The 18,565-nt window shown below is 36.1% G+C and overlaps 2 protein-coding genes across 2 annotated transcripts in view; both read left to right on the forward strand.

Moving 5' to 3' along the window:
- The first annotated feature begins 23 nt into the window (after nucleotides 1-23).
- On the forward strand, nucleotides 24-16,226 carry LOC112142791 (sodium/hydrogen exchanger 6). Its single transcript, XM_024266363.2, has 16 exons — nucleotides 24-428; nucleotides 3,160-3,359; nucleotides 3,553-3,630; nucleotides 3,718-3,794; nucleotides 4,894-5,006; nucleotides 5,130-5,235; nucleotides 6,992-7,133; nucleotides 7,211-7,316; nucleotides 7,712-7,800; nucleotides 9,510-9,623; nucleotides 9,833-9,944; nucleotides 11,652-11,805; nucleotides 11,878-11,908; nucleotides 12,004-12,086; nucleotides 12,333-12,438; nucleotides 14,407-16,226. Exons 1-16 carry the CDS (start codon nucleotides 155-157, stop codon nucleotides 14,722-14,724), a joined length of 2,103 nt encoding a protein of 700 aa, XP_024122131.1. The 5' UTR covers nucleotides 24-154; the 3' UTR covers nucleotides 14,725-16,226.
- Nucleotides 16,227-17,576: 1,350 nt separating this feature from the next.
- LOC112138974 (four and a half LIM domains protein 1) overlaps nucleotides 17,577-18,565 on the forward strand; it is a 13,289-nt gene continuing 12,300 nt past the window's right edge. The window contains exon 1 of the mRNA XM_024261669.2: nucleotides 17,577-17,795. The gene's annotated coding sequence lies outside the window, so the exon portion shown is untranslated. The remainder of the gene's footprint in view (nucleotides 17,796-18,565) is intronic.

Consider the following 18,565-nt stretch of genomic DNA (forward strand, 5'->3'; position numbering starts at 1 on the left):
CACATTTTGACGGCTTTTATTTTGAAAACCGGAAGTGCATGTGTTTTTGTTGCGGTCACGGGGAGAGCTGTCATTTGCATTCAAGGGGGCTGAATTCCAAGCTAAACCAACAGAGGTTCCAACGACAAATTTTATTTTCTCCCACAAGGCCACGATGAAATTCCTACGCAGGCTGTTGCTCAGTCTGAAAACGTTCAGACCTCCATTTTTGCTGCCTGTTTTACTGACTGCCTTGTTCGTCCAGAGCCGAGGCGACAGCAATGTGTTGGACAACGTCACTGAAAGAATGGCTGAGGAAAGCCACCGACAGGACAGTGCCAACTTACTCATATTCATCCTACTGTTGACTCTCACCATTCTAACTATTTGGCTTTTTAAACACCGGCGATTTCGGTTCCTGCACGAGACAGGACTCGCCATGATCTACGGTAAGCACATGAAGGGTGGCTAACGGTCATGTCAATTAATTAATGCTAGCCTTCTCGGACACCGTAGTTTAGCTCCTTAAACGTAACCGATAAGCCAATTAAACGGTTTCATTTGGCGTGTTAAGCTACGCGGGCCTCCATGTAAATGTGTGTGAATGCGCTTTGTAGTTCCATTAAATTTTAAAACTTGAATTGTAATATTTCGTTAGACATTTTATTAATATTGTTATTTTTATCGACGGTAACATTTTGGGGCATTCCAATAATTCTAACATAGTTATTAATAACTTGTTTCTGAAATGTAATAAGTCACATCTGATCAAGCCACGCCCCTTTCAGGAAAACAAATCCTGCAGTTTGTGTTTACTTCCGGTTGGGCTTGACCTAATTAACTCAAAGTTCAACATTTATGATTATAGTTGTCCTCTAAAATAAATAAACAAAATATCCAAAGCTGGATTAATAAAATGAATGAATGAATAAATAAATAAATAAATAAAAAGGTTGCACAAATTGATGCAAGAACAGAATATTTCTCAGGAAAATGTTCATAAACAGTTTGGAATGACCAAAGATCTGCACAAGCACTGCATGCATTAGCGTGCACTTTTATATTCATATAAACAAATCCTAATTTTAAAGTGATTTACAAAGATACGTCCAAAACAATAACGCAGTGTAAAAAATAATAAAATTATTCAAACAAATCGTTGAAAAGAAATAATTACAGATGACAATCCTCAAAATAATTGTGACTCCATTGCTCAATTTTTCAAAGTAGTTGTGTTTGACTTCTTCTACCCATAACATGTGGGATGTTATTGGTAAGTCTTGGACTTTAACATAAAAATAAATACATTTGAATAGCGCTGAAATTGGAATAATTTTTAAAGAAATGCTGCTAAAACTTTTTAAATATATATTTTTTCATTATGTTTTTTGAAAAATATTTTAAAATAAATATTTAAGTGCCGAGAAGTCCACCCCTCTCACATGGTATTCATTTTTGAGGACCATTTTTGTAATTGTTATAAAAAAATAAAGACTTGGGACCCGTTCCAAGAAGCAGGTTTTGTTGGAACTCTGAGTTTGTGAACTCCAAATTCGGCGAAACTCTGAGTTTTCGGTCCCAGAAAGAGGGATAACTCAAACCCGGGAAAGTGGGCGAAACCAAGCCCGTTCCAAAAAGCGGGTTAAGCTGAACTCAGAATCAATCAGTATGGCAACTGAGTCTGTGAACGAAACCTGGTCGGTAGCAGGTTTTCTTCAGGAAATTTAGAGTTCTCTGAGGTCTCCGCCCCTTTTTAAAGTGAAAGATGTTCAAATATGAGTTCCTTCACATTAAAGACGTCATGTTTCCACCATGCAGAAACCAAAATGACACGTTCATTCATAGAGGATCATGTAGGCGAGGAGGCTGATTAATCCAGTGGAAATGTTATTTACGTCGGTAGAGGATTTGGAGGACACGAGTCGACTGACTGCAGTTTACTAATTCATTTTTATTTCAGTGATACCTACCGTCCAGCACTTGCGTCAAATATTAACTCAGTTGTCAGCAACTCTGCTTCCCTCTGCGGAGTTTGCGAGTTCGATTCCCAGCCATGGAAAGTGCTTTTACGCTTAAAAAAAATTTGCCGATTATTTTTTAAGTTTTGAGAATTAAAATTAAATAAATACTTTTTTCAACATATGCCAGGCAGCTACAATTTCTTTTTAGTGTGCAGTGATATCTGTGTGTGTAGGGGGGGGGGGTCATTCATGCGATTACGGAGATTAATGATTAAATTAGTAACAGATTAAAAAACCACTCCTTACCCAACAAGTGACAAAATAACCTTCCTGACATTATTTATTCATTATTAGAAATGATTCAAATAACTGCAGATATTTTCTCTCTGTTCTACCGCTGCAGCTGTGTTGCTTTTCTTGCAGAAAATGTGCTCCTATAGTCGGCATTTGCTTGAAGGAACTTATCAATTTCCGCTGCCGGAAGTAAAAAACTCAGCTGTTTGCTCCCGTTGCCATGGTGAATCGTGCTGTCTTTGCTCCATTGATCAGGGCTTTCAATGGTCGCGACGCTCACACCTGATTCTGGTTCTGACAACTTCAAGTTGATTGAATCAAACATTTTCAGCTGTTCTGGAACCGAAAACCCTGAGTTTGAGAATTTTGAGTCCAGTGACTCTAAGTTCAGGTTTGAACTCTAAATTTGTTGAACCTGCTTCTTGAAACAGGCCCCAAACCTGTTTAAGGATTTATTTTTATCACAAACTATTAATAAATTCCACCAATTCTAAAATCGAGTTATAAAAGTATTCATTTAGTTTTTTTAAAGCACAATTTTTTAAAGTATTTGTAGTTCTACAGATATGTAAAAAAGAGGTATAATAGAAAAGTTGTGCAATTTTTTTTCCTTTTTTTATTAGTTTGATCCCTTGACACCTATTTATGCAAAATAATTCAATATCTTCATGATAGCAAAAAGATTAGTGAATTTTTATTTCATTTATTATATTTGTTGAATTTCATTATTTAAACAAAACCAGGCATCAAGAGGCTAAGAAAAACCTAAATGTCTGAGCTGATTGGAAAGTATGTATTACTATTAATATTGTTGTGTTATTACAAAAAATCCTTAATGTGAACATTGTCAACTCTAAATTTTAAAAGGAACCCTCAAATAGCTGAACTTTAAATCGTAACGCCTCGTCTGCTCCCCCCCTCGAAGGCCTGTTAGTGGGTGTGATCCTGCGATATGGCGTCCATGTGCCCCAGAGCATCAGCAATGTGACCCTCAGCTGTGCCGTCAACGCCAGCCCCGCCACTTTACTGGTCAACGTCAGCGGACGATTCTATGAGTACACCCTGAAGGGGGAGATCCGACAGGGCAGGGGCCCCCAAATGCAGGACGACGAGATGCTCAGAAAGGTAAGAGCGATCGGACGGGAGGAGGCGTCATGTGACTGGTTAATGAGTGACCAATGCAAAGAGCTTGTTAAGTTCTGTTGCTAACTGCATTTAGGGGTAGTTTTGGTGGGATAAGCACAACTACAAACTGTGGCACATTGTATCCTCAACTTGAAAGTGTAAATACTGATTGTTTAGTTGCTGTTGTTTACAGGTGACCTTTGACCCAGAGGTGTTTTTCAACATTTTGTTGCCTCCTATAATCTTCCATGCAGGTTACAGTCTGAAAAGGGTAAGTAGTTAGCTTAGTAACAATAGATTCATTAAAAAATAGTTTTTTAGAGCTATTATTATGTTTTTTTCCCCCCAATATCTTTAGAGACACTTTTTTAGAAACATTGGCTCCATCCTGGCCTATGCGTTCATTGGAACCGTCATATCCTGCTTTGTCATTGGGTAAGTCACAGTCCCGTGCACCCTCACACTCACACGGGGATGGTGCCAGACAAAGACGCTTATCCGCGTGGGCAGGCAAAGCAGGAATCCAACCTGTGACCCTCTGAATAAAGGTTGACCGCTTTGCCTCTGTGTTATGGAAATTCATGTACGATATTTACCTTGCAAAATTGGATTTCAGCTGTAGACTCACTGGTGCATATTCACCCCGCTCTGGAGCAAAATGACATATTTCAGTATCAGTTCAGCTTAAAATAAGATGGAAACTCATGGGTGTCACTAAAATGAACCAAACGACGTTTGCTTGATTTACTTGTACTTCCCCAAATGGAGCATCTATGTCAGGACCTGACATGTTTCATGTGAAAGAATTTCCTATTATGTATATATATGAAAATGTATTTATTTTTTTAACACTTTTTTAAAAAAATGAATAAATGTATTGATTTTTAAAAATTTTTTTTTTAAATATTTTTATTTATTTTTATTAAAATACATATATACAATTTTTTATTTTAATTAATTAATAATTATTTTAAAATCTTTATTGATTTATTTTTTTATATATATATATATATATATATATATATATATATATATTTTTTTACAATATTTAAAAAATGTTATTTCATTATTTTTGGACTTTTTCTTATTTGCAACGATTCCCACACTTTGGTTTAAAGCTGGGTCACGGTTGTATTTAGGTTTAATATATGATTTATTCATGGCAAAATAACAATATATATTTTTTTTGCCAATAAGCAATTAATAGTGAAGATAACCTATCAGTTGGCTAATACTAATCCTGGTGTAATGTAACAAATAATATTTCCTGTTTGACACTTTCAGAGTAAAAGTATGCAGTATGGATGCAACGGTTCACTTTCCTCATGATTCCATGTAACATACTGTTCGGTTTTAAACTGAAAATTGTGGCTTCCCGAGCTGTTATCACACTTGTTATTAGAGGTGTGTAAAGTTTTCTGAGTTGGGTCAGGGGGGAGTTCTATCTCAGACATCATCGCCGTTCAACAAACCCAGTAGCTCTGCATGATGTCTGAACAACAGTGACTGTCTTGTCCATCTTCTTCTCTCTCAGCGTCATCATGTACGGATTTGTGTCCTTTATGAAAGTTGTGGGTCAGCTTGGGGGGGATTTCTACTTCACTGACTGCCTCTTCTTTGGTGCCATCATCTCAGCAACAGACCCCGGTGAGGAAAACCATTCGAACTTCAGCCATGGAAGCATTATTTCCTGATATTTAGGAGCAAAATTACAGCTTTTCTGGTATTTTAGGCCTGTTTGCAGATTCTGACTCCATCTTTTTGTTTCAGTGACAGTGTTGGCTATCTTCAACGAGCTAAAGGTTGATGTGGATTTGTATGCCCTGTTGTTTGGGGAAAGTGTCCTCAACGATGCCGTGGCCATTGTCCTGTCCTCGTAAGTTTTGCATTAAAATGAACACAAAAAATCAGATTATCAGCTGTTTTTAGTAAGTTTGGTCTTAATTTACAACTATTATTTCATAAAAACAAAATGTTCTGAGCAAGTCTCTTAAAATGCAGTTATGAAGGAAGCGTTTGCTCCAGTAATTGAATCAGCATTTGAATTATTCAGAGTGAGGAGCTAACTCATATCAGCTTGTTTGAATCTCACCGACATCCCTCCTTGTCATTTCACTGCTCGCCCTCCTTCACCCGTCTGTGTCATTCATCGCCCGCCTGCACGTATGTATGCAGGGTTCTCCTTCGCTTCGAAAAGCAGGGCAGGCGGGGGGGCGGCGCTGCTCGCTCCTCTGGAGAGGAGAGCTCAGTCTGGCCTCCTCAGGGGGTTGAGGAGTGGTTGGGAGAGAACCTGACGTTCACTCCTCGGTGGGGAGAACAGTCTGGATTTGTGCTAGAACCTCTCAGCTGATCCAGATACATTTTTGTTTTAGATTCCAGCTTTGGATGAGTTTTAGCTTCCTTTACATCCCTTAAAACTATAATCCTTCCCTGCATCATCTTTAGTTTTCTATGGAGTACCGTTTGTAAATCAGCAAAGTAACATTTTAACAAATGTTTTTGGATATTTAGCTTGTTTTAGGAGAAAAGAAAACATGTTTGTCTTTCAAATGCATACTTTCACCCTTTGAATTACTGTTTTTATAAATGTTACATTTACTAACTAAATATTTAGTTAGCAAGCTAAATATCTAATTTTAAACTAAATATTTATTTTAAAATTATATATTTAGCCTACAAACTAAATATTTATTTTAAGAAAATAAATATTTAGATCTAATTTAAATATATATTCTCCAAACTAAATATTTAAGTTTTGTAACTAAACATTTGGTTCAAAATTAAATATTGAGCTTGGATGTAAATATTTATTTAAAAACTAAATATTTCATAAAAACTACATTTATAATAAAAACTAAAAATATAATTAAAAGCTAAATAGTTAGTTTAAAACTAAATGTTTAGTTTTTTAACTATATATATAGAATTAATCTAAATATATAGTTAAAAACTAAAAATTTATAATGGATGTAAATTTATAGTTAAAAACTAGATATTTGTTTAAAAAAAAATAAACTAAATGTATACTTAAAAATGAAATATTTATTTCCAAGCTAAATATTTAGTTAAAAGCTACATTTTTGTTTTAAACTAAGTATTCAGTAAGATAACTAAATATTTAGCTACAAAACTTAAATATTTAGTTTGAAAAATAAAAAATTAGATTAGATCTAAATTTTTGATGAGAAACCTCAATATTATTTTTTTTTAAATAAATCTAAAATAAATATTTACCTTAAAATTAAATATTTACCTTGCTAACTAAATCTTTAGTTAGTAAATGTAACATTTATAAATACATGAATTTAAAAGGTCAAAATATGTATTTGAAAATCGAGACTTTTTTTTTTCTCCTAAAACATGCCTAATATCCAAAAACATTGATGTCAAAATTTTACTTTGCAGATTAACAAACTGCACCCCATAGTTTTCATCCTTTAGATCCTCAATAAGATTGAAGATTCTACTTTTATGCACGACTTTCGTTATGTAAACTTCCAGCTCAGATTGCTCCAGTTTTCTTTTTTCTCTCTTGTGAGCATGAATGACCCCTTTCTCTCCTCCTGGATTTATATTCAAAGCCTTTTTTATTTTATCTTCACGTATTTACCTGTTCTCCACCTGCCCTCCAGCTCCATTGTGGCGTATCAGCCTGCAGGGGACAACAGCCACAGCTTTGAGGCCATGGCCATGCTCAAGTCCTTCGGCGTCTTCCTCGGCGTCTTCAGTGGATCTTTTGCTCTCGGGGTGTCCACCGGAGTCATGACTGCATTCATATCCTTTTATCCTGGTAACTCAACAGGACCAAAAAATATTTTATCCTTTTTCCTTAACTTTTAATTCTTTCCCACGTGACCAAGTTTACCAAGCTGAGAGACTTCCCTTTGTTGGAGACGGCTCTTTTTTTCCTGATGTCCTGGAGTACGTTTCTGCTGGCTGAGGCCTGCGGTTTCACAGGTACCTCCTAGATACACACTCGGATATTTTATTCTCAGATCTTGAATCAGTTTTTATTAGACAAAAACACTGACAATAGAACTAACTGAAGCATGCTAGACACTTTTAAAAGTTCCACAGCTGCTTAGGAAACGAGTACCGCTGTTTGATCCCGCTCAGATTTGTTTTTCTTGCTCATACTTCCAAGTATCCGTCTTTCTTTGAATACTTTGCTAGAATTTGCATAAGAAACAAGCATTTTTAGACAGTCAGCCTGACAGTTTGACACAAAATGGCAAAATTGGAGAGAGTCAGCGTTAGTGTTGCATATCAGGCTTCTCGTTTGAGCTGTTCCTCAATTTATTCCAAGAACTCCTGCTGGTGTTGAGCTCTAAGAGGTCAGTTTTTTTCCTCAGGTGTTGTAGCGGTTCTGTTTTGTGGGATCACTCAGGCTCATTACACCTTCAACAATCTGTCACCAGAATCCCAAGAAAGAACCAAACAGGTAAGACTCACTAACAAACCTTGTTAAAGGATTTCATTATTTTTAGGAAACTTTTGTTCCCAATGAAAACAGGTTTTTACGACTCCAAGCATGAGCTTTGCAAAGGGCTTCCGCTTAACAAAGATGAAGTGGCTTAAATAAAAGTGAAAATACTCAGAAGAAAGGATGTTTCAGTGACTTCTTAGAAATCCTCAAGTGAGCATTTGTGGTTTAAGAGCTGACAGATAAATGTGTGTTGTGGAAACATATCTGTCATCTAGTTTCTGTGGAACCAGCTCTGAAGGACGCAAATCTGTCCATCAGCGGGTTTTTTTTCTCATTTAACCAAAAAGGTCATATGGGAAACAGGATACTACAGTTTTGAACGATTGACAGATTATACCAGAAATTAAAATGTTTTATATGTAGAACAAGGGTTCTTTAGGTGCTAGTGATAGAAAAAGAATTGTATTGACCCAATAAATGCATCAAAACTACATGTTTGATTTGAAGCCAGTGACAAAAAAGCATTTATTGAAGTAAACATTGAAATAAAAAAAATTAAAAAAAAAGTTCCATATTTACTTTATAGCCATTGGAATGTATTTACTGCACTTGCTCCGAAACATGTTTTGATAAATAATTTAGTAACCAGAGGTGGGGAAGTTGACGACTTTAAACTCACCTTGGACTTTCAAAGCAATGACTCGTGACTTGACTCGGACTTTAGCATCATTAACTCGTGACTTGATGCGGACTTCAGCATGAATAACTGGTGACTTCTCTCGGACTTTAGCACCAATAACTCGTGATTTCATTCGGACTTTAGCATCAATAACTCGTGACTTGACTCGGACTTTAGCATCTATAACTCATGACTTCACTTTTACTTTAGCATCGATAATTCGTGACATGACGCAGACTTTAGCATCAATAACTCGTGACTTGACGTAGACTTTAGCTTCTATAACTTATGACTTAACTTGGACTTAAGCATCAATAACTCGTGACTTAACTTGGACTTAAGCATCTATAACTCATGACTTAACTTGGACTTTAGCATCAATAACTCGTGACTTAACTTGGACTTTAGCATCAATAACTCGTGACTTGACGTAGACTTTAGCTTCTATAACTTATGACTTAACTTGGATTTAAGCATCTATAACTCATGACTTAACTTGGACTTAAGCATCAATAACTCGTGACTTAACTTGGACTTTAGCATCAATAACTCGAAAAGACTTCCTATTTCCCCCCAAATCCAAGGATTAAAAGGTTTATCGAGCAAACCTGTGCCGTTGTCTCCCTGTCTCTCTATTTGTTTACATCCATGTGTGATGTCAGCACAACATCCAATCAAATTGGAGAAAAACGTTGCTCCATTAAAACTGCAAGTTCCTGTTGGCCGGTATTTTTACATTTCTTCATTTTGGATTTTTCAAGTGTGAGTGCACGAGCTCTGAGCTAAATTAACTAATATGGTTTCAAAACGTTGATAAATAAATACAGTTATTAAAAGCACACAAGGCCTAGTAAGTAACTCCGTCATTGAAAGGACTTGAAAAGAGTTGAAACATTAATGGTAGGACTTGTGACTTGACTGCTTTTGACTTGGGACATGACTCGGATTTGGGGGCAAAGACTTGAGACTTTCTTGTGACTTGCAAAACAATGACTTGGTCCCACTTCTGTTAATAACGCTCATGTTTTTGTTTCTTTTCCGTTAGCTCTTCGAGCTGCTCAACTTCCTGGCAGAGAACTTCATCTTCTCCTACATGGGCCTGACTCTCTTCTCCTTCCAGTCACACGTCTTCAATCCGTTGTTCATCATCGGAGCCTTCGTATCCTTCACCCTGTAGAGGCACCGAACAAAACCAGATCCATTCATTCGTCTTTCAGGCTCAAGAAAATACAAAGCATAAAAATAACACATGATACAAATGACAAATGCTGTGACTTTCTGAACCGCCATCCATCCTTTTTCCCATTCGTCTTTCTGCACGGCGCTGACTTGTGTGGTTGTTGAGTCCTTGACCCGGATGCTGTGTAGGTGGCCGTGTTTGTGGGCAGAGCTACAAACATCTACCCCTTATCCTTCCTCCTCAACCTGGGCCGCAGAAACAAGATTGGGTTGAACTTCCAGCACGTCATGATGTTTGCAGGTATGACTGGGATTCAGATTCTTTTTGGGAGAACTGGGAATTTAGTACAATAGAATCAAACCTGGACAAAAAAAGATGGGAAAAAAGAAAACTTTATCAGAAACTGCTTTCATTAAATATTTGAGGAGTTCTAATTGTGTTTCAAGGATTAAAAAATGATATTTTCTATGCTAATTATACAGGTTAAAGTCATATAATAGTGTTAGAAATAAAGCAAAGTGAAAATAAATGCAAGAAGGTCAATATTTTTCTTTTAGACCCTCAAAAAACATGAAGAAAATTATTTTTAAATGTGATTAGAAACAGAAATGTGTGTTGTTTTTTCCCCAATCCAACATAAAAAAATCAGATTGATTTAAAACTGCACAGTTGTGGATGTTAAGAGTGAAAATTGTCGACTTCATGCAAAATATACATTTTAAACAATAATCTTCACAAAATATGTATGATTTTGACATGTGGGATTCTCTGGATTGCTTTGTTTTAACTCTTCTGGCATCTGTTATTAACTTTGAATGCAAAGTTTAGTTTCCATTTTCCTGAATTTAAAAAAATATATATCTTTTTTTCTGACATGGAGGAAAATTCAGAGCTGAATCTGTAAATGTAAATTTGAAACCTTTATTTTACAACTTGAAAATTATTTTATTGTGCTTGTATTTTTCTTTCTTCACCTATAAGCAATAGTTTTGCCCCTGCCACATACTCAAAAACTCACCAAAATCTGCCCACTACTAGAACCCAGTGGAAATGAATTTGTGGCAAAGTAAATGTTCCTCCAAAAAACCGATGACATCACAGCCGGCAAAACTGTCAGGAAAAAAAAGATGTTGACTAAAATCCTGTTTGTGACTCAAAAATAACATTTCTAAATCCATGAATAAAACTAAAACAAATATATTAGGGATATCCAAAGGAAGTTTTAAAATTATTATGGGATGGCCACAGGATCTACGATTTGGCGGCCATTTTGTCAAAGTGTGAAATTTGGCGATTTTCATTTTCAACAGTATGGGCAAAGAAAACTTTAGTTTGAGTGATCTTTATGAAATTTCACACACATTACACACCTTTCACTTTTGAGAAGAGGTCACAATCTTGTGTATAAATTGTAACTCCTAAATGGGTTTTCGATGTATTGCCTAATAACTCTTTAGGCATTATTTGAAAACTACTGGGGAAAATGTCTTGTTTTTTTAAGCTTGAGCTCGCAAAAGTGACGTTCCCTGATGTTCGCACAATTTTAACTGGAATATTGTGAACGTTTATTATACGAGTCGTTGGCTCAAACTGGAGGAAAAAGATGTGGACGTGGTTAATAAAAAAAAAAAAAAAACTTAGTCGCCAAGGAAATGAAGTTGACTATTGCCAAATCTTCTCCAAATCACATCCAATTTTTTACCCTAGGTGACCAAAAAATAAAATGGTTGCTATAGAGATAAAACAAAAAGAAAGTTGGTATACAATGCTGGTCACATGTTTAATTTTAAGTTTGTTTGTTTCTTAAAATGCATAAACAATGAATTACCATCTGCTCACAGGCATAAAATATTTAAGACATCATATTAATGTATTTCATCATATTTATGTTCTGTAAATCTACACCAAGTACAAATAAAGCTATAAATAATTGAACATTATTAGGTTTGCTTTCATTCGTTAGGTCCTACAGCACCATTCACCCTGTTTCTATATTTTTTTCTGCAGGGCTCCGCGGGGCCATGACCTTTGCCCTCTCCATCCGAGACACAGCCACCTACGCCCGTCAGATGATGTTTTCCACCACTCTGCTGATTGTTTTCTTCACCGTGTGGATCTGCGGAGGCGGCACCACGCCCATGCTGTCCTTCATGAGCATACCGTGAGTCTGAACTGCTGTGAGCATCTTCTGCAGTCCATTACAAAAAAACTAACTTGGACTTTTTTTTTCCAGAGTCGGGGTGGACTCTGATCAAGAACACACTGTAAGCTACTGTTTAAATGGCTCAATTAAGTGGGATTGTAGTTTTTGCTTTGCTGTAGCAAAACAAAGAAGATCTTAGCTCTCCTCTTTTGGCAGAGCTCAGTGGATGGATCCCAGAGGAGAAGCACTAAACATGAGAGCGCCTGGCCATTCAGGATCTGGTACAACTTTGACCACAAGTATCCTTTGAATCATGAATACGTTCTGTATGCAGAGCTTGTTTTAAACCACCAGAGGGCGCTCTTCACAAACTCCTCTATGGTTTCTTCCATCTTAATGGATATTTAAGTGTATATATATATATATATATATATATATATATATATAAGTCACAAACTTTGCTCTTGTATTCATCCTAAAAAAATACAGTTGATTGTGTTTTGTTAAAAACATCGATATGACCTTGACAGAAGCTTTCTCACCAGTTATCTGAAACCCCTGCTGACCCACAGCGGCCCCCCGCTCACTGCCACACTGCCAGCCTGCTGTGGACCGCTGGCTCGGTGCCTCACCAGCCCACAGGCCTACGAGGTTTGGACGCAAAATCCTATACATTATAAAAAAATTACTGCGGAAAAAAGTCCAGATTTTAAGAACTACTGTTTATATTTAAAAACTCACTTAGATGAAAATTGTGTTTTCATCATGAAGCATTTTTCTCGTTATGCAGGACCTATATTAAGAAAAGTAAGGTTAAAATTGGATTTCTGAGTATTTTCTTTTTCAGATCACTATAAATCATGAGAAGAGAAAAAAATACTATTTGAAAAACACATTTGTTACAAAGAATGACACTAGGCGGTCTGCTCTATTCTGATGCATCCACTAGTAGTATCATCTAATAGTCCTGTTAGCAAAACGAACCGAGCTGCTAAAGATTTATTTTCTTTCACTCTTAGATTACCAAACCACACGGCAGAAGAACTAGTGAGAGCATTTTCAATGCAACATTGATACAAATTTGATGGAATGATTTTCTTTGAGTGAATTCCCAAAGTCTCCATAGAGAAAAAGACGATCCTTCTAAACAATACTGCTGGTATTTTTCAACAATGTTCTATTGACTCCAAAAGATATTATTCCCTACTTCTGCTCATCATTTTAGTTGATCAGACAATAGATACTGATGTCGTCAGCGTATTTAACAGATCTTTTTGTATACAAACAGTGGCTGTCATAGCAGTTTTGGGGCCCCAGGCGAACAATAAAATGGTGCCCTTTTCAGTGGTTGTATTAATTATTTCTTGAAAGAACGTCCATCAAAAAACATCTCCACTTTTAGACATTGTCAATGTCAAGAATTTAAACATTTTGATATTAATTTATAAAGGGAAATCACATTCAAATGTTAAAAGAAGTTTATTATTGCCCACAGCAGCAGTCGCTGACAGCAAGGACCATTTGGTTTTATATATATTTGGTTGTGTCTGAATTCCCCCCCTAATCCCTAACTACTAAAAAGCAATATAGTGCAGGACTATCTAGTGTCCTGGATTTTAAAGGCAATTCGGACACCATGCTCACTACTTTTCTTAAATTTTTTTAAAAGGCAGAAATGACGTCACCAGTTTCACGAAGTCAAAATCGAATCAACACAAACATTTCCCAACATTTATTTACGAGTTCACTGTGTTCTGATGATAAAAATGTGGATTTTTTTAGAAAATTACTTTTAAACATGTTTTTTTGTTCAAAATTGTTTAATCGCAATGCATTGTGGTCTATATTCGCTAATCTAGTGGGCATCGATGCACGCTAGTTTTTCACAAAAACTTCTGGGAATTTCAATTTTGGAATTAGTATATTCAGACAGCACTAGAAGATGGCGTACGTACTAAACGGTGTGTAGGGGGGAATTTGGACATAGCTTATGTCTAACTTGCTGTTGATGGACTAGTCCATTGCTACACAAGGACGGGGGAGAACAAAACACTTTTACACAAGAAGTCTTAATTCATTTCAGGGATTTTGTCTTTTTTATGACAAAGTTAAAATAATATTAGGTGTGGAAATTATTGTAGAAATATTTTTGAGTGTTTAGCTGGGGCCCCCGAGGCAATCGCCCCTCTTTGCCTAAGGGTAAGTCCACCCCTGTAGACAAATTGATCCATGGATGTCTTCGTTTCCGACCAAAGCTTTTTGGCTGGATTGCTCCAATATTGCTCGCCATTGTTGCTGCACCAATAATGTTAGAATGTGGTTGTGAGGGGCTGTAAGCTAGCAGGAGAGCGTGTGAACAGATCAGTTATGGGGGATGGGAAGGGGGGGTGGGGTTGCTCTGCTCTAACAGTCCTTCCCACAATCAGATTTGAATTTCTAATGAAGTACTGTCGTTCTCCAGAAACTATTTCTTGGAAAACTACACCGATTTTAGTAATTTTTGGCTAAAAACGGCTTAATCATAATAAAAAGACTCCAGGGAACGCTTTTATTAAAGATCAAAATAAAAAAAGCTTTAAAAACTTTTTTTCTAGCTAATTATTCCTTCTTTACTTCCAGAACGAAGGCCAGCTTCATGACGATGATTCTGAGTTCATCATGAACGACGCCAGCGTGAGCTCCATGTACGCCGACGTCACGGTGAGCACCGACGCCTCCGGCTCTCGCACCGTCAACAACAAGCACCCCTTTTCTTCCACTGGAGGCCAGTTCAACGAAGGTCTGGACCAGGAGCTCGCCCTGACAGATCAGGACGTGACCATCCGCGGCACACGCCTCGTTCTGCCGGTGGACGACTCGGCAGAGCCGCCGAGCACCGTCACCCTCCCACCGCCACCCTCCCCGCCACACTCCGAGCCCCGCCGACACAGACTGTAGGAAGGTTCGTGTCCGCAGAGATCCCAAACGATCAACTTTGACGACAAAAGGGTTTTGATCATTTTTATTTGATGATTATACGTCTGTTCTCTATGGGACCATTTTTATTCGTCACTTTAAGCTTTAGAACTGATGTCGAGCATTTAGTGATCCGTCACAAGCGTCTGCTGAAGCTGTGAGGACACTCAGTTTGGGATCATCCACACTGTTAAGCTCACTTCTGATTCTAACACCGTCTTTTTGCCTCTAACAGAAATTATTTATTTAACGACTGATTTAGGTTATTTATTATTTATTTGTTTTGGTGTGAAAAATGGTACTACCCATTTTCTCTCGTGGAACTTCTACTGAATGAACGTCATGAAGGCGACGGCGGTTTGTTTCCTTCTCAAAGTGTAGCAGATGCTCCGACTGTATCCTGTAGACCAGAGCTTCCCTGTGAATGTTTCGTCTTTACTGTACGTGAGAGGTCAATCTGGCTTCAATTTAATGTAATTAATAGGGCTAAAGTTTGTTTTTATCATAGTTTGGTTAAACTTTCTTTAAAAAAAAAAGAAAAAAACCAAATGAACAAAAAGGTAACTCCTGTGTCTTTGTGATGTTGTGTCATCAAAGATAACTGTCTTGAATCCAAGTGCCTACTGAGGAACTCCATTACGGAATCAAACATGTTTTCCTTTACTTGGTTATAGTAAGGAGAGTTAGATTATTTTTTAGTATTATTCTTTTCATGAATATTTCATGTTTCCAGTGTAAATTGACAATCATTTACCCTCCGGTGGTTTTACAAGCAGTTAATTGGGTTAAAAAAGGCTAAATATTGACATTTTCTGCACTCAGAATAACCCAAATAAGAAAATAAATGGATGATAAGCATTTTCTGAATAATACTAATTATTATTATTTAACTTTTGAAGAAATGATGCAGTACATGTAAATAACTTGAAAATAAATTTGTGAAAGGTACTAGAAGAAAGGAGGATGACGTTTTTGTGCACTTTTACACTTAATTTTATCAGCTCTGACTGTTAGAAAAGAAGTTTTAATGTAATATCTCATTTGTTTATTACAGCATTCTTTTTTTCTGTATTTGTCTGAAGTGTAACACTACGCGTGGTGGTTGGTCATATTGCTTTTTTTTTAAATAATATTTGGTTCAAAGTTTTTATTTCAAGTTGTAATTTTTCCACAAATTACTTCAACACAGTATTTTCTGTCAGTTTTTAGGAAATCTGCGCATTGATGCACATTTCTGTGTTCTTAAATGAAGTGTACTTAAAGAACTTAAACATGAATAGATGATTACACACACAAAACTGGGATGTGCAAACATTTTTGATCATGTTTGTGTAATTTTTTTGTTGTGTAATTTATTGTAGTTTCAGGTTCATCAATCGGAGAGAAATCAAGTCATGTGGATTTTTAAGTGTGATCCTGAAGTTGTCAGTTTTAACCCTTTGGAAAATGTGATAAAAGGAAATAAAATACCTTTTCAAATTTTAGTTTGAGTGTTCAATATTATATATACATTTATGATATATATGAGTTAAAAATTCAGGTGTGTGAGGCTCTACAAGCAAAAAATAAAATAAAATAATGAAACTACAAAACAAGGACAGAGCAAAATTTTCTGAATTAAAGAAAATAAACTAAAATAAATGTCAATTCATAACTTAAAGCACTCAGATCTGCACTGATGGGGTTTAAATCTGTATCTTCACTTCCTGTTCTCCTGCTCAAATCTTTCCATTTGCAGTGACCTCCTTTCGAAACTAAGTTTCTGTTAGATTCCACCCTGTCAAAATTCACCAGCCAATAGGATGACAGACTTTCCTAAGCAATAACTAACCAGAGTAACTTTTACCTAAGGTAAACTTGTGAGCATTCTGGTTTCAGTTACAGGTGAGTGAAGGCAAAAGAGCTTCAAACATTTTTGACTTGGGTGGAGTAAACTCCAGTCAGGTGACGTCATACCTACTTCAGGAGATTTCCAACCAGAAATAAATGTTTATATATGCAAGATGCATGAAATGATCCAACCTTACTTGAAGTTAGTCAGAGCTGGGTAAAAAGTAAAAAAAAAAAACTAATAAAGAAGCCCACATATATTTATGAGTTGTGATTTTAGACCAAGTTTACTACGTTTTACAACTTAAAACTCAATAAGCCAAACAGTAAAATCACATTTATCCAAGTCATTTCATACAAACTGAAACAGAAAAATCTATTACAATTTAACAAACAGACACAAAAGAAAATTCTATTTTAAGTAGTGATCTTAAAATAGGGCTATTAGGAGTAAACTTTCAATTGTCTTAATCAGATAAACCTAGTTTAGAGTATGCAGCACAACCAGATGTGTGAGAGTGGAAAAACAACAAAACCTCTGAAACGACGCAGCCTGTCAGACTAGAAATGTCAGAAAATTGTAGAAGAGATGCAAGATTTAAACAACATTAGCAGTGGTAATATATATATATATACATATATATTAATAATATTTTAAACAACAAACTTCGAATTTTATACTTTTTTGGTGGGAGTAATATTTTTTTTTTTTTGCTATAAAATGTTCTACCACTAGAGGGAGCTAGTGCACCCTGCAGTTCTACACAATCCAATTTTTAAAATGAATTCATTTTTTTCAGTATAAAATACATTTTAATATTTATGCTAAATTTGGTTTATTTAAAAACTAAAAATATTTGCCATTACTTTTTTGTCATATAGATTTGTAAAGTTGAATTTCTGTTGTTTATGGTATTCATACTTTTCTTTAATGAATCAGATTGACTAACAAAAAGCACATAAAGAAGGGTAAATGTAGACTCAATAATATACAGTATAAAGAAGGTATAAGACTGATAACCAGGCGATATGGTTTAAACCCAAGCTTTAATTTGAAATCTCTTCACTATAGAGGATGTCTCTTATTTTGAAGGGAAAACCTGACCGCCCCAGATCTGGGCCTGTCTGTCTGGGTTGGTTGATCTCCTCAGATGGTTGTACTTTAGAGTTGTGAGGGTTCACACCGCCACAGGTCCAGCTGTGCAGACATCACTCTGACTGCGGTAAGCTGATTTCTTTGAATATTATCCCTGAAAACCTTTTTTTTTTTTTTTTTTTAAAGCAGACCTGGCAACTTAGACTAAAAAAAATGTTATTAGAAGGTTAATAAAGTTGTCAAAAACACATTTTGTATTTTGAGATAGATTTAGAAGAAATGTTAATAAGGAAAAGATGTGTTTTTAAAAAGGTTACAACAAAATTTGTAGTAAAAAAAACAGCAGTTGACTAATTCTCGTTTTACAGGTTTCGAGTTCATCAGTTTTATTTTTAAATCTGGAAAGTATGAGGTTTTCTGGTGTGCGTGAGTGTGAGCAGCATTTACATACAGACTTGTAAACGCTTGAGCTGCTCCTGAAATCTGGTTCCAGTTAGGAAGTCTCGTTTTTTTTCCCACTTTCTGATCAAACTACCGAGGCACGGAAATGCTTCACAGCGGTTGTTTGAAATTCCTGTTCTATTATTCGTCTTTGTCTTCATGCATTCTTTTTCCTGCTTTGCTCATGTGTGTTTCCATTTGTACAAATGTTGAGCACATGCCTTCTCCAAATCTGATTTTTTTAACTTTTAAAATTCAGAAATCCTACTTATCACACTGACTTTTATATAATAAAAAATTAAAGGGAAAACTTATATTATGCTCAACTTTACAGCCACAAAGTCTGGCCCATCAAAATGCTGCCTGCAGCTAGAAGTTACAGTGGATTTGCTTAAGCAATCACCATGATCTCAGTGCAATCAAATATAGAAAATCTCATAAACTTTTGTGGAGCTT

The sequence above is a fragment of the Oryzias melastigma genome, linkage group LG14 (genome assembly GCF_002922805.2).
Source record: "Oryzias melastigma strain HK-1 linkage group LG14, ASM292280v2, whole genome shotgun sequence".
Classification (NCBI taxonomy): Eukaryota; Metazoa; Chordata; class Actinopteri; order Beloniformes; family Adrianichthyidae; genus Oryzias; species Oryzias melastigma.